The 15,404-nt window shown below is 46.4% G+C and overlaps 1 protein-coding gene across 1 annotated transcript in view; it reads left to right on the top strand.

Annotated features, from left to right (window-relative positions):
* ttc1 (tetratricopeptide repeat domain 1) overlaps nucleotides 1-15,404 on the top strand; it is an 87,647-nt gene that overhangs the window by 5,256 nt on the left and 66,987 nt on the right. Inside the window, exon 2 of the mRNA XM_070878387.1 lies at nucleotides 1,011-1,424. Within this exon, the coding sequence (XP_070734488.1) occupies nucleotides 1,026-1,424 (399 nt within the window). The 5' untranslated portion in view covers nucleotides 1,011-1,025. The remainder of the gene's footprint in view (nucleotides 1-1,010; nucleotides 1,425-15,404) is intronic.

Consider the following 15,404-nt stretch of genomic DNA (forward strand, 5'->3'; position numbering starts at 1 on the left):
GGGGGGATGGGAGGAGGGAGGGGAGGGGTGGAAGAGAGGGGGGGGGGGGAAGAGAGAGCGGGGGGGGCGGGGGAACAGGAGCGCGGGTCGGGTCAGTGGGGGGGGGGGGGGGAGCGGGTGTCGGGGCGGGGGAAGCGGGTGTCGGGTCGGGGCGGCGGAGGGAGCGGGTGTCGGGTCGGGTCTGGTCAGCGGGGGGGAGTGGGTCTCAGGTCGGGGGGGGGGGGAGCGGGTGCCGGTCGGGTCTGGTCGGCGGGGGGGGGGGGTGGGGGGGGGAGCAAGTGTCTGGTCTGGTCGGGGGGGGGGGTGGGGGCAGAGCAGGAGCTGGCCGTGGGAGGAGCCTCATTGATGCAGCCCCAGTGAGGCCATTCAGCCAGGGGTAGGGGCTGCGTGCTTCGGGCCCCTCCCACACAGTTCGGTGCCTGGAGCTACTGCACTTGCGTGCCGACAGTAGCGCGCATGTGCAGAGGTCCCGGCACTGTTTTCAGCGCCGGGACCTGGCTCCGCCCCCCCACAGCTCGTGCTGGCTGCAGGTAGGTGCAGAATACCGAGGATTTTTTTTAGGCGCGAAAAACGGGCGCCCAGCTCGGAGGGGCGCCCGTTTTTTTTCTTGTGGAAACTTGGGCCCAAAGACACTGGAAGAAACTCCCCTGTTCTTCAAATAGTGCCTTGGGATCTTTCATGCTCACTGTTTAATGTCTGATCTGAAAGTAGAGCGCTTGCTTTGGGAGTCTCGTGTCAGGCATGCGAACAACATGGCCTGCCCAGCGGAGCTGATCAAGTGTGGTCAGTGCTTCAGTGCTGGGGATGTTGGCCTGGTCGAGGACGCTAACATTGGTGCGTCAGTCCTCCCAGGGGATTTATAGGATCTTGCGGAGACATCGTTGGTGGTATTTCTCCAGCGACTTGAGGTGTCTACTGTACATAGTCCATGTCTCTGAGCCATACAGGCTCATTATTAAATAATGCACTTGACTGTGGTAACCTTCCGTTTTTTCTTTCTAATTCATTAGAGATCAGACCTGTAAATGGATCGAGAATCAGAAGATACAGAGCTTTTTGAAAAATTGGGGACTATTGTAAATGTTTCGGATGATGAGACAGAGAAGCAGAATGCGGCATCTGAGTATTTAAGTTGCGAGTCAACTTCAAGCAGACTATCGCCTGTGGAGAGTGATATTTCGGGAGCCAATGGCAATGCTGAAAAATCACAATTGGCTCACATTGCCGATGATCAAGAGACCGCTGAAGAGCACTTCTTTGAATGCAAAGAATCACCGGAGACTGATGGGTTTGAAGGCTTAGAAGATGATGTGATGAATTTAGAGTTGGAGGATGATTTTGAAATAAAGGAAACCAAAAAGCTTGAGTTTGATGAAGAATATTTACGGGAACTGGAAAAAGATCTGCCTGGAGAAGAAAAAAAGGTAATCAGCGTGCTTTCACCTCGTCAGATGGCGGCATTTCTTTTGAATTTGAAACTGTTCTTTAGTTTTTTTAATGTCATATTTGTGGATTATAAACCATATTTTTGGTGTTTTATCATTTAACTAACATGACTGCTATTTGCATGCTGGAGTGTTGCAAATTCTGAAATCTAAACATAAACAAAAATTAGGCTTTGCATCCCTGGGCACAAAACAATTTTGCTCTTTCACCATAGAAGCACGTCTGCAATTGTCATGTGCCCACAATTACAGCCATATATCCCAATACATCAAGCTTCCTTCTGTGACTGCTTGTTAAAAATGTAAAAACATGGGATAAAATGAGGACAATTCACCCACTAAATCCATTCTTTTCAAGGACAGTACAACATTCACACTACCCAAACCATTACACATTTCTTCCAGTCCCCTTCCCAAAATTGTAGGCAACAAACCTCCAGTATACCTATCTAACCTTAAATCCTATGTTGCTTGCCTATGCCTAGGATATGCGACACAGAAACAGGCCATTCAGCCCAATCAGTCCATGCCGGCATTTATGCTCCACTTGAGCCTCCTGTCTTTCCTCATCTAAATCTATCAACATAACCCTTTATTCCCTTCTCCCTCATATGCTTGTCTCTCCTCCCCTTAAATGCATCTACAAAATTCGCTTCAACCACTCCCTGTGGTAGTGAGTTCCACATTCTCACTATTTGGGTAAAGAAGTTTATTCTGAATTCCCTATTGGATTTCTTGTTGACTAATATTGATGGCCTCAAATTAAGCTGTTCCCCACAAGTGGAAACAGCCTCTCTGTATCCACTCTATCAAAACCTTTCATCATTTTGAAGACCTCTATTAGGTCACCCTTCAACCTTTTTTCAAGAGAAAAGAGACCCAGCCTGTTCATCCTTTCCTGATATCGATACCCTCACATTTCTGGTATCATCCTTGTAAATCTTTTCTGCACCCTCTCCAGTACCTCTATATCCTTTTTATAATATAGCGACCAGAACTTACGCAGTAATAAGTGTTGTCTAACCAAGATTCAATACGGGTTTAGCATAACTTCTAGTTTTCAATTCTATACCTCTAGAAATAAACCCATGTGCTTGGTTTTCCTTTTTATGGCCTTGTGCCGTAACTTTTAGTGATTTGTACTCCGAGATCCCTTTGTTCCTCTAGATTTGCACTCTCCAAGTAATAAGTGATCTCCCTATTCTTCCTACCAAAAGGTAATAACCTCAGATTTTATCAGTGTTCAACTTCATTTGCCAATTATATTCCCATTCTGCTAGTTTATTAATGTCCTCCTGTAATTTGTTGCAATCCTCCTCAGTATTGACTATCCCAACCGCGCCCCCCCCCCCCCCCCCCCACAACAACAAATTGGTGTCATCCGCAAATTTAGAAATTGTCTTTTTGATTCCAAAGTCTAAATCGTTAATATAAATTGTGAACAATATTGGTCCCAGCACTGATCCTTATGGAACACCACTACCCACCTTCTGACATTGTGAATAGCTACCCTTTACTCTCACTCTCTGCTTTCTGTCTTGAAGCCAGCTAGCTATCCATTCTGCTACTTGTCCCCTGACTCCACATATTTTTAATGTTCATTAGTCTATTTTGGGGTACCTTATCGAAGGCCTTTTGAAAATCTAGATAAATTGCATCTACTGCATTACCGTTGTCTACTCTCTCTGTTACCTCTTCAAAAAATTTAAATGAGGTTGGTCAAGCAAGACCATTCTGACTATTCATTATTATATTTTTGGTTTCTAGATGGTGTATTTTCTCCTTTAGTTGCCTACCTTGATATGACATTTCCATTATCCCAGCATTTCAGGAAGCAACATGTTATCGTCTTCCATCTGTACTTGTGTTTGAACCCTCAGTTGTGGTGTTAATTCTGGCATCTATTCCACAACTTTGCGGGTGAATAAAATCCCCAGAGGTATCAAGTTTTAATTGACTTTTTTTAATGAATTTTTGTTTGTACTCTGTCCAAGTTGAACAGTTTGCATTAGCTGTGCATTTTAAAACCATGATCATTTCTTATTTTAACAAGAAATTTAGTTCTGAGAGTTTCTTCTTGACTTAGAGCCATAAATTCTGGAATCCTCCTTTTCACGCTTCCTTAAATCCATTGCAGTGTATCTGGCATGGATTTAAGGAAGTGTGCCCAAGATTGCCCACCTTATTAGAAATGTGGGCCCTGCAGTGATTTAACTAAAGTTAGTAACTTTTTTTGATATCTTGTGGTCTATTCTATTACGGTTAGTCTAACTGATAATGTCACATTCACTTGACATTTTCAGTGGTTAACCTTTTTCACCATTGCTAATGCTTGTTCCTTTATTATATACACATTCCATACTTACCATTCCAGCATACATAAATCCACATTGAAATCCACTTAATTGATTGATCCAGTTCCTATGAATACCTCTTTCCTCATCGTGTGTCAGTTGGCTACGTGCTTTGCAACATTTCCTTCTGGATCGAGTTTTCCAATTATTGTCAGCTGTTTTGCACTTGATATTATTTTTCCTAAATCATCCAGATTCGTTTAGTCATTCGATTCCCTCTTAATGTGCACCGCTTGTGCCTACTTAGAGCTTCTTTTGCCGTTAAGTTTTGCCATTAAAGCTGCTTACTTCCACGCATTCCCAAAAATGGGAAGGGAGGTGAATGGATTGCGAAGGAAAACCAGAAAACGCTGGAAACAGATCAGTCAGCCGCTGTAAAGAGAAAAAGAAGCATGTTGACATTTCAGATAGTGTCTTTGTTGATACTGGATTCTTTTCCCTTCAATCTGTTTCAGCGAATTCACTGACACACGAACACTTTTAGTCTTAGCAACATAAGACTTTTATTAAAGAATTTCCGGCCGGGACCTGTTAAGATAAAGGGAACACCCTATTTGAGCCTGTCCACCTCTCTCTTGACAAGTCCCGTAACAGTACAAAAGCTCAACACTTATACATTGTTACATCAGAACACATTTGAGTGACACTCAATTTATACAATCATTGGTCGATTTCCCCCATAGCATACCCAATTGCAGGCTAACAACTCTCCAAATAGGGTGGGCTCCAGAGATGTGTTTACTGTTTCGATTGTCATCACATTTCCCTATTTTACGGCTGGTTATAGCAGCCCCTCGTCTGACTCATGTCTGAATTTTGCTTTTTCGCGTAACTCGTGTTTGACCACAACTCTGAGTAACCCCTTTTTGTGCTGACATTGTAGTTATCACAGCTTGACATCTTTGGTCAGCCATTTACCCATGATTCTTTCTAAAAGCCATTCTACACAAACTATTCTTCATAAACTATTCTCCTATTGCCTCTTCTCCTTCGATACACGTTCGCTGCCTTGCTATATACGTTCTCATTCCCCCCTTTATCATTCTATGATAACCCTGGTGATTATTCCAGGAGTATCGCATTCAGCCGTTCGCATTCTTGTTTCTCATACTCCTCTTGATTCTCAAGTAAACTTTTAGTTTGTTGAACCAAATTCCGGGAGCTCGTGACTAAGAATTTGCTCCAACTTCGCCATCATCACCTTACAACAGACATTAAAGCAGCCAATAAGCAGACAACAGGTAACTATTATTACGACGAGAATGACTGCTCCATGCATTAAATAGGATCCCCATGATCCTCCGAGTAACCAATCTAACCAACCATCTCCTTTCTTTGGGCCCTGCCTAAACTCAGCCAGCTGCTTTTTTATGGCATCAATGGCCTGGGTGATATTGTATGATTCATCCGTGACATGTGTTATACATTTGTCTCCTATAATGGTGCACACTCCTCCTTGTTGGGCCAGCTGATAATCTACGGCATAGCGGGTTTGCTGCGTATACAATCTTGGTTCAGACAGTTCTCTGTTGATGGCATCCAGTCCCTTGGAAGTGCTATTTCCCAAAATCGCCAATCCACAAATAAGGTAGTTCCTATTTTTGGCACTAATTACCCCTGCTGATCCACCTACAGACAGGGCCCCAAGGAACCCATAGCCGAGCAACGATCCAAGCATGATAGGGTCTTCCCAATCCGCACAGAATTCCTTACTAATAGCTCGGGTCACTATTCTTCGTTGCACATGTCCTCTCTGAGGGCATGGAACGATAAGTGGCCCGTTAGTCCCTACTGCAAAGAGGACGGGGAAGGTTGGTGTGGCTGTCTTAAAGGTACCATTAAGGAGGAACACAAATCCTTCCTTAGCTCTATAACACTTTATGTTGGTGTTGCTAACACTCGTGAACTGCTTATACCACCAATTGCTAGGTTCCCTTGAATTTGAGCCTCATCCTACCAATTGGTAAGCATCAAACGGGTATGCCCATGTTTCTGAGCTGACATGAGTTCCGTTACACTGACCGCAGACAACTTGCCTTCCTGCGGTCACATTCAGGCATCTTTGCTCGTTACAGGTACAGGTAAACTGGCCCTTACGCACTCGACAGTACTGACGGGCACACTGCGTCTGCACACAGGTGGCGTTCCCGGGGACCAGGGCATATACACAACCCCACCCTTGTCCTGAGAAGCAAAGCAGGTAGCTTTCAATGTCTGAGCATACCGCTCCATTCTTTCAGGATTCATGGAGTCTATTAATTCCACACATCTTCCCGGTATACCCTTTCTATATTCGCCCGTTTGTCCCTCACAGGGTGCGTCCGAGGTATCCGCCGTATATAAGTCGTAGGGGGTCCACCCAGGGGTAGCCACGAACAGGGCCTCTACTGATTGGGCTAGTGGGTAACACACAGTTCGATTGCCATGCAATCGGGTATGGGTCTGATAAAATAAGTTATCCTGTAGCCCTTCCAGTTCTGCTAGGATAGCACAAGATAGCACAATTATACCTGCTAGCTTACACATGTTTAGATAATTTTAGACGATACTATACATTAGTTAACAATAAGATAAGGATAGCTCAGAAAACAGCTAAGTCTGCTTGTTCCTTTCTCCTGCCGTGTTCTTGGCGTTTTTCTTTCTTCCTGCCCTAAAGATGTGGTTTATTCAGCTATGGAGGAGAGGAAGTCTGGAACAGAAACAAGGGTTAGGACGGCTGATAACATAGGCTTATGTAGTAGCCAGTTTACAGTGGTGCAGGTGAACCCAGGCACTCCTTCGTTCAACCTTAGCTGCGGTGGGGGTAGTGAGTAACACCTGAAAAGGCCCCTCCCATCGTGGCTCTAGTCTCTTTCGAATCCATTTCTTAATCAGGACATATTTTCCTGGTCGCACGAGAGATGATTCGGGTAACTCTGGGAGGTCAAGGTGAGCATCTCGAACCTGGTTGTGGGCTATTCGCAAAGCCTGAGTCAGGGCAAGAATGTATGTAGTCATTTCCTCAGTCATATGGTGAAATTGGACAGTGGAGGGGACATTCTGATTCCATGGGGTCCTAAGGGGCCTACCATAAATGACCTCAGCGGGGGTCAGTCTAGCCCTAGCGGTGGGAGTAGTTCGGATCTGGAATAGAGCTATGGGGAGGAGTTTAAGCCAATTGAGTCCGGTTGATGCTACCAGTTTTGCAAGCTTGGTTTTAAGAGTCTGATTAGCGCGTTCGACAAGTCCCGCAGCTTGGGGTCGGTAGGCACAATGCAGCTGCTGGTTAATGCGCATCTGGGAACAGAATTCTTTATTGACTTGGCCAATAAAGTGAGGGCCATTATCGGAACTCAGTCGAACTGGGATACCATATCTGGGAACAATTTCCCTCATTAACACTAACAACAGTTTGAGCCTTATTGTCCAGAGTAGGATAGGCTTCGATCCATTTACTAAACACATCAACTATTACTAACACATATTTGTAACACTGAACCCTTTGCAACTCAATGTAATCCAACTGTAAGGTCTCAAAGGGGCCTTCTGGTAGGGGCGTCTTACCCTGATCACAGGGGACTCCCTTCCCTGATTATGCTGTTGGCAAACAAGGCAACGACTACTGATGTTCTGGGCTAGCATCTGGAGTCTAGGGTGCCACCAAGTGGCCAAAAGCGTGTCACTTGTTGCCCTTGCTCCACAATGAATAGCAAAATGCATACATTCAATAACCCATAGAGCCAACTCGTCAGACATGCAAGTCTGTTCCGCGGGAGTGGTCCAGAGTTTAGAAACATTGTCATAAGTACATCCATAATCTTTCCACAACAGTTTATCTTTTTCAGGAGCGTCCTCCTGTACTTTAATGACATCTTGGATGGTTGGCATTGGTTTTTCCGAGGCTAACTTATCCTTGGCAGGATTTTTAGTTTGACTCATCATTCTAGGCACCACCATTTGTTGTCCACTCTGTCAGCCTCTCTTTTAGCCTCTCTGTCAGCACAGCGGTTTCCTATATCAACCGGAGAGTTTCCGGTAGTGTGGGCAGTGCACTTGACAATAGCAATACGTTTAGGGAGCATGAGGGCTTGCAACAAATCGGATACTAGTTGCCTATGAGATATCTCGTTTCCCTGTGAGGTCAGGAATCCCCTATTTTTTCCATAACTGTCCGAAATCATGGGCTACCCCAAAGGCATACCTAGAGTGGGTATAGATATTGACTTTGAGGTCTTTGGCCAAGATACAGGCTCGGGTGAGGGCGAATAGTTCAGCTTGATGGGCAGAATAGGCGGTTTCAAAGGCGGCAGATTCCAAGACCTGATTCTCCTGGTTTACTATGGCGTATCCTGAGATTCGTGTACCTTCTGGATTAATAGAAGAACTTCAGTCAACATGCATAACACAGTCTGGGTCTTCCATTGGTACGTCAACTAAATCTTCCCTGACCGACGAGGCCTCCTGAATTAAAGATAAACAATCATGACTGGGTTCTTCCTCATCTTGGGGTGGCTCAGTAAGAAAACAGGCCGGATTAATGGTAGTACAGTGCCGAAAGGTCAGTTTAGGATTATTCAGTAGGTAGATCTCATATCTGCTTTGCCTGGCCATTGTAAGGTGTTGAGTCTGCAGTTGGCCCAGGAGGGCAGCTACGGAGTGAGAGGTGTACACAACAATATCCTGCTGGAGGGTAATGTTGGCAGCGGATTGAAGGCTATTGTAGATAGCAGTTAATATTTGAGTACATACAGGGTGCCCCAAGGCAACGGGGTCTATTTTGGAAGAGTAGTAGGCAACAGGCCTATGCCTATCCCCGTGTTTCTGAGTTGCGGAGTTGGAGCTGAAGGTGGATTCACTCTGGAGCATCCACGATGCTGAGAATGACGTGAGTATCACGTGTAGCGAGTTGGTCTTACCGCAGGAGAAGGGTCCACAGCCAGCGAGGGAATGGAAGACCAGCAGGAAGAGTAGTGCAAGGAAGGTAGTGCAGGGGTCCCCTGTGGTCATCCCACTGCAAAACAGATACACTGCTTTGAGTGCTGTTGAGGGGGATGACTCATCAGGAGCGGGCAGCAGCAGCCAAGTTCATGGCACCGTGGCTGGCTCTGTTGCACAGGAAGGCAGGAAAAAGAGTGGGCGAGCGATAGTGATAGGGGATTCAATTGTAAGGGGAATAGATAGGCGTTTCTGCGGCCGCAACCGAGACTCCAGGATGGTATGTTGCCTCCCTGGTGCAAGGGTCAAGGATGTCTCGGAGCGGGTGCAGGACATTCTAAAAAGGGAGGGAGAACAGCCAGTTGTCGTGGTGCACGTTGGTACCAATGACATAGGTAAAAAAAGGGATGAGTTCCTACGAAATGAATTTAAGGAGCTAGGAGCTAAATTAAAAAGTAGGACCTCAAAAGTAGTAATCTCGGGATTGCTACCAGTGCCACGTGCTAGTCAGAGTAGGAATCGCAGGATAGCTCAGATGAATACGTGGCTTGAGCAATGGTGCAGCAGGGAGGGATTCAAATTCCTGGGGCATTGGAACCGGTTCTGGGGGAGGTGGGACCAGTACAATCCGGACGGTCTGCATCTGGGCAGAATCGGAACCAATGTCCTCGGGGGAGTGTTTGCTAGTGCTGTTGGGGAGGAGTTAAACTAATATGGCAGGGGGATGGGAACCAATGCAGGGAGATAGAGGGAAACAAAAAGGAGGCAAAAACAAAAGACAGAAAGGAGATGAGGAAAAGTGGAGGGCAGAGAAACCCAAGACAAAGAACAAAAAGGGCCATTGTACAGCAAAATTCTAAAAGGACAGAGGGTGTTAAAAAAACAAGCCTAAAGGCTTTGTGTCTTAATGCAAGGAGTATCCGCAATAAGGTGGATGAATTAACTGTGCAAATAGATGTTAACAAATATGATGTGATTGGGATTACGGAGACGTGGCTCCAGGATGATCAGGGCTGGGAACTCAACATCCAGGGGTATTCAACATTCAGGAAGGATAGAATAAAAGGAAAAGGAGGTGGGGTAGCATTGCTGGTTAAGGAGGAGATTAAGGCAATATTAGGAAGGACATTAGCTTGAATGATGTGGAATCTATATGGGTAGAGCTGCAGAACACCAAAGGGCAAAAAACGTTAGTGGGAGTTGTGTACAGACCTCCAAACAGTAGTAGTGATGTTGGGGAGGGCATCAAACATGAAATTAGGGGTGCGTGCAATAAAGGTGCAGCAGTTATAATGGGTGACTTTAATATGCACATAGATTGGGCTAACCAAACTGGAAGCAATACGATGGAGGAGGATTTCCTGGAGTGCATAAGGGATGGTTTTTTAGACCAATATGTCGAGGAACCAACTAGGGGGGAGGCCATCTTAGACTGGGTGTTATGTAATGAGAGAGGATTAATTAGCAATCTCGTTGTGCGAGGCCCCTTGGGGAAGAGTGACCATAATATGGTGGAATTCTGCATTAGGATGGAGAATGAAACAGTTAATTCAGAGACCATGGTCCAGAACTTAAAGAAGGCTAACTTTGAAGGTATGAGGCGTGAATTGGCTGGGATGGATTGGCGAATGATACTTAAGGGGTTGACTGTGGATGGGCAATGGCAGACATTTAGAGACCGCATGGATGAACTACAACAATTGTACATTTCTGTCTGGCATAAAAATAAAAAAGGGAAGGTGGCTCAACCGTGGCTATCAAGGGAAATCAGGGATAGTATTAAAGCCAAGGAAGTGGCATACAAATTGGCCAGAAATAGCAGCGAACCTGGGGACTGGGAGAAATTTAGAACTCAGCAGAGGAGGACAAAGGGTTTGATTAGGGCAGGGAAAATGGAGTATGAGAAGAAGCTTGCAGGGAACATTAAGACGGATTGCAAAAGTTTCTATAGATATGTAAAGAGAAAAAGGTTAGTAAAGACAAACGTAGGTCCCCTGCAGTCAGAATCAGGGGAAGTCATAACGGGGAACAAAGAAATGGCGGACCAATGGAACAAGTACTTTGGTTCGGTATTCACGAAGGAGGACACGAACAACCTTCCGGTTATAAAAGGGGTCGGGGGGTCTAGTAAGGAGGAGGAGCTGAGGGAAATCCTTATTACCGGGAAATTGTGTTGGGGAAATTGATGGGATCGAAGGCCGATAAATCCCCAGGGCCTGATGGACTGCATCCCAGAGTACTTAAGGAGGTGGCCTTGGAAATAGTGGATGCGTTGACAGTCATTTTCCAACATTCCATTGACTCTGGATCAGTTCCTATGGAGTGGAGGGTAGCCAATGTAACCCCACTTTTTAAAAAAGGAGGAAGAGAGAAAACAGGGAATTATAGACCGGTCAGCCTGACATCGGTAGTGGGTAAAATGATGGAATCAATTATTAAGGATGTCATAGCAGTGCATTTGGAAAGAGGTGACATGATAGGTCCAAGTCAGCATGGATTTGTGAAAGGGAAATCATGCTTGACAAATCTTCTGGAATTTTTTGAGGATGTTTCCAGTAGAGTGGACAAGGGAGAACCAGTTGATGTGGTATATTTGGACTTTCAGAAGGCGTTCGACAAGGTCCCACACAAGAGATTGATGTGCAAAGTTAGAGCACATGGGATTGGAGGTAGTGTACTGACATGGATTGAGAACTGGTTGTCAGACAGGAAGCAAAGAGTAGGAGTAAATGGGTACTTTTCAGAATGGCAGGCAGTGACTAGTGGGGTATCGAAAGGTTCTGTGCTGGGGCCCCAGCTGTTTACACTGTACATTAATGATTTAGATGAGGGGATTAAATGTAGTATCTCCAAATTTGCGGATGACACTAAGTTGGGTGGCAGTGTGAGCTGCGAGGAGGATGCTGTGAGGCTGCAGAGCGACTTGGATAGGTTTGGTGAGTGGGCAAATGCATGGCAGATAAAGTATAATGTGGATAAATGTGAGGTTATCCACTTTGGTGGTAAAAACAGAGAGACAGACTATTATCTGAATGGTGACAGATTAGGAAAAGGGGAGGTGCAAAGAGACCTGGGTGTCATGGTACATCAGTCATTGAAGGTTAGCATGCAGGTGCAGCAGGTGGTTAAGAAAGCAAATGGCATGTTGGCCTTCATAGCAAGGGGATTTGAGTACAGGGGCAGGGAGGTGTTGCTACAGTTGTACAGGGCATTGGTGAGGCCACACCTGGAGTATTGTGTACAGTTTTGGTCTCCTAACCTGAGGAAGGACATTCTTGCTATTGAGGGAGTGCAGCGAAGGTTCACCAGACTGATTCCCGGGATGGCGGGACTGACCTATCAAGAAAGACTGGATCAACTGGGCTTGTATTCACTGGAGTTCAGAAGAATGAGAGGGGACCTCATAGAAACATTTAAAATTCTGACGGGGTTAGACAGGTTAGATGCAGGAAGAATGTTCCCAATGTTGGGGAAGTCCAGAACCAGAGGTCACAGTCTTAAGGATAAGGGGTAAGCCATTTAGGACCGAGATGCGGAGGAACTTCTTCACCCAGAGAGTGGTGAACCTGTGGAATTCTCTACCACAGAAAGTTGTTGAGGCCAATTCACTAAATATATTCAAAAAGGAGTTAGATGAGGTCCTTACTACTAGGGGGATCAAGGGGTATGGCGAGAAAGCAGGAATGGGGTACTGAAGTTGAATGTTCAGCCATGAACTCATTGAATGGCGGTGCAGGCTAGAAGGGCCGAATGGCCTACTCCTGCACCTATTTTCTATGTTTTCTATGTTTAACACAGCAGTGGCACAGTCTTTCAAGATTGTACAATACAGTTGAAAGGGCCGGTCATAAAGTGGCCGGCCCAAAGCCAGTGCTTGCAGCAGGGCTCTTTAGTTCCTTAAAGGCTTGAACGTCTGTGGCTTCTATTTCAAAGCTGCCTTCTTTAGTTGTGTACGGTGTGAGGTGCTTAGTCATCAGGGCAACGTTAGGGATCCAGGATCTACAGTAATTGATCATCCCCAACCACTGCTGCATCTGTTTGGCCGTCCTAGGGACTGGAAATCGGCAGATGGGTTCAACTCGGCTAGCCTCCAAGGCCCGGTGGGTGCCTGATAAGATGATCCCCAGAAATTTGACCTGAGACTGGCCAATTTTGACCTTTGATGCAGACACTATGTATCCCAGGGAGGACAGGTAATTCAGTAACTGATTAGCATCCTCCCGATTACTTGGTTCATCTGCGCTGGCTACCAGTAAATCGTCCACATACTGAATTAAAGTAGATCCCTTAGTCAGCGTGAGAGACTGTAACTGTTTCTGCAGGCATCTCGAGAACAAGGTCGGGGAGTGGATAAACCCTTGGGGAAGTCTATTCCATGTATATTGCTGTCCCTGGTAAGTGAAGGCGAACAGGTACTGACTTGACTGGGCTAGCGGCAAGGCGAAGAATGCATGTTGGAGGTCTATTATTGCGAAGATCTTGGCGTCTGCTGGGATTAGCGATAGTATCTGCGCTGGGTTGGGAACCAGGGCGTGTAGGGGCCAGACAATAGCATTGATGGCTCGAAGGTCTTGGACCAAGCGGAACTGATCTACCTTGCCTGGCTTAGGAACTGCCAGTATTGGTGTATTGCACGGGGACTGACATTGGACTAGAATCCCCTATTCCACTAATCCCTTGATCAATCGGTGGATACTCGGTATCGCTTGTGGTTTCAGTGGGTACTGGCGAATGGAGGGCCAGTCCACATTATCCTGTATGAGGATCTCAATCGGATCAATTGGAGTGTAGCCCACTTGAGAGGGGTCTTCTGCCCATATGTGGGGATCCACGTAATCGGGTATATTGGCACCGGTATGGTGGCATAGCACTGTCAGGATCTTCTCGGGATCCGTGTGAAATTGGACCGTCCGGCCATGTCGCACAATCTGCAAATCCAGGCTGGTAGGGTCAGCCTCATCTATAGCTTGGCGCACCATAGTCCCCAAATCTTTAACGTGGTGGGGAGGTAATACTTCGCGAGTGATGTGGGGTGCCACCGTCGGGGGCTGTTGCCACAAATTCTTATTTATTTCCACAAAATCCGCCTTCCCCTCTGGTCCTGACACTCTGGCTCTTAGGAGGATTTCCCACTCCCCTCCCACATGGTCCTGATAAAAATTCTGAAGATCCTGATTCTTTCCACTAGGATCATAGGCCAGGGTCACATGATAGGGCGCTTGGGGCAAATCCAGGGACCACCATTGAGGAGTCCGAGTAGTATAGCACTGTCGTTTAAAGGTTCCTTGCTTTACAATGATTCCGTCATCCCCGCATTCCAGATGCAATTGAAATTTACAGAGGAGATCCCTAGCCATCAGATTACAGTCCAATTTGGTGGTGATTACAAACCGATGTTCCACAGATTCTTCCCTGTAATTTACTTTAACTGGTTCCGATACCGGGAATGTTGAGACCTGTCCCAGGAACCCTGATAGTCCCTGTGTTTCGGTGGAGGTGGGGAGTTTAAGCTTTGACTGCACAGAGGACATAGACGCTCCGGTATCTATTAAAAAGGGTTGCCACTCATTCTGAATTTTCAACGATATCATTGGTTCCTCATCTGAGGAAGGTCCTCGTACGGTCAAGCTGCGTGGTCAGTATTGATGTTCGGGTCTCAAGGGGGCAAAGGGGTCTTCCTGCGAGAAGGTTGTATATGGCCCTCGTCCTCTTCCTCCTCGTGCCCCCCTTGTCCCCCTTGTCTCCTTTGGGATGGACAATTTCTACTCCAATGTCCTTCTTCCCCACAATTAAAACGCCCATCTCTTCTCTCCCATCCTCGGCCTCTTCCCATACCGGGCCGGGGACAATAGGATGGTCCGTAATTAGCAGGGCCTGGGCCATTCAGGTGTTGGGTATATCCGTATCCTTGGTTATCCACCCATCCCTTTACACAGTACTGTGGTTCCATTTGATATCCCCTTGGGTCAGGTTTCGGTCCTCCCCGTGAAGGCTCTTCCCTTATTACATATTCGGTCTTGACCCGGGTTGGGGGGGCACCTCCTCCTTCCCCTCCCTTCTTCTCCTGCCAATAATATTTTACCACTCTTTCCATTTGGGCTTTACTGTTATCTGCCCAATTCATATTATTTGTCCGGATAGCGTGAGCAATCAAATAGGACAGGCACTAAAGTAGGATAGCGCAGAATTGAGGTGAATTATCCCCTGCCCTGAAGGCATTATCTCCTGATTGACCTCCGTATATTTCAATAAATCTTTCCATGAATTCATCGGCAGTTTCTTCTCGTTTGGGTTTAGTCTCTAACACTGCTGCCATACTAATGGGCTTCTGAAGGGTCTTGCTGAGAGCATTAAAAATGGCGTCTAGGCGATCCGAGTCCTGAGGATGAGCAGTCACTAACTCATCGTGGGTGGCTCGCCTCAAATTTTCTAAGAACCGGACGTGTTCAGTCGGGCTCAGGGTCTGCTGCACTAAGGACCACAAGTCTCTCGATTCCGCATTATAAACTCCAATGGTGAGTCGGAGGCGATCTATAAACTTGACAGGTTCCTTCTTTCGATCGGGTATTGTAGCCAGGATAGCCATAATCTCATTCGGCTTCCAGGGTACATAGACATCTATGGTGGGGTGATCCGCAGCCTGTGCTGCATCCGGATTAGGCATGGGTCGAACTGGGAACTGCCTAGTTTC

Source organism: Pristiophorus japonicus, chromosome 4 (assembly GCF_044704955.1).
Source record: "Pristiophorus japonicus isolate sPriJap1 chromosome 4, sPriJap1.hap1, whole genome shotgun sequence".
Lineage (NCBI taxonomy): Eukaryota > Metazoa > Chordata > Chondrichthyes > Pristiophoridae > Pristiophorus > Pristiophorus japonicus.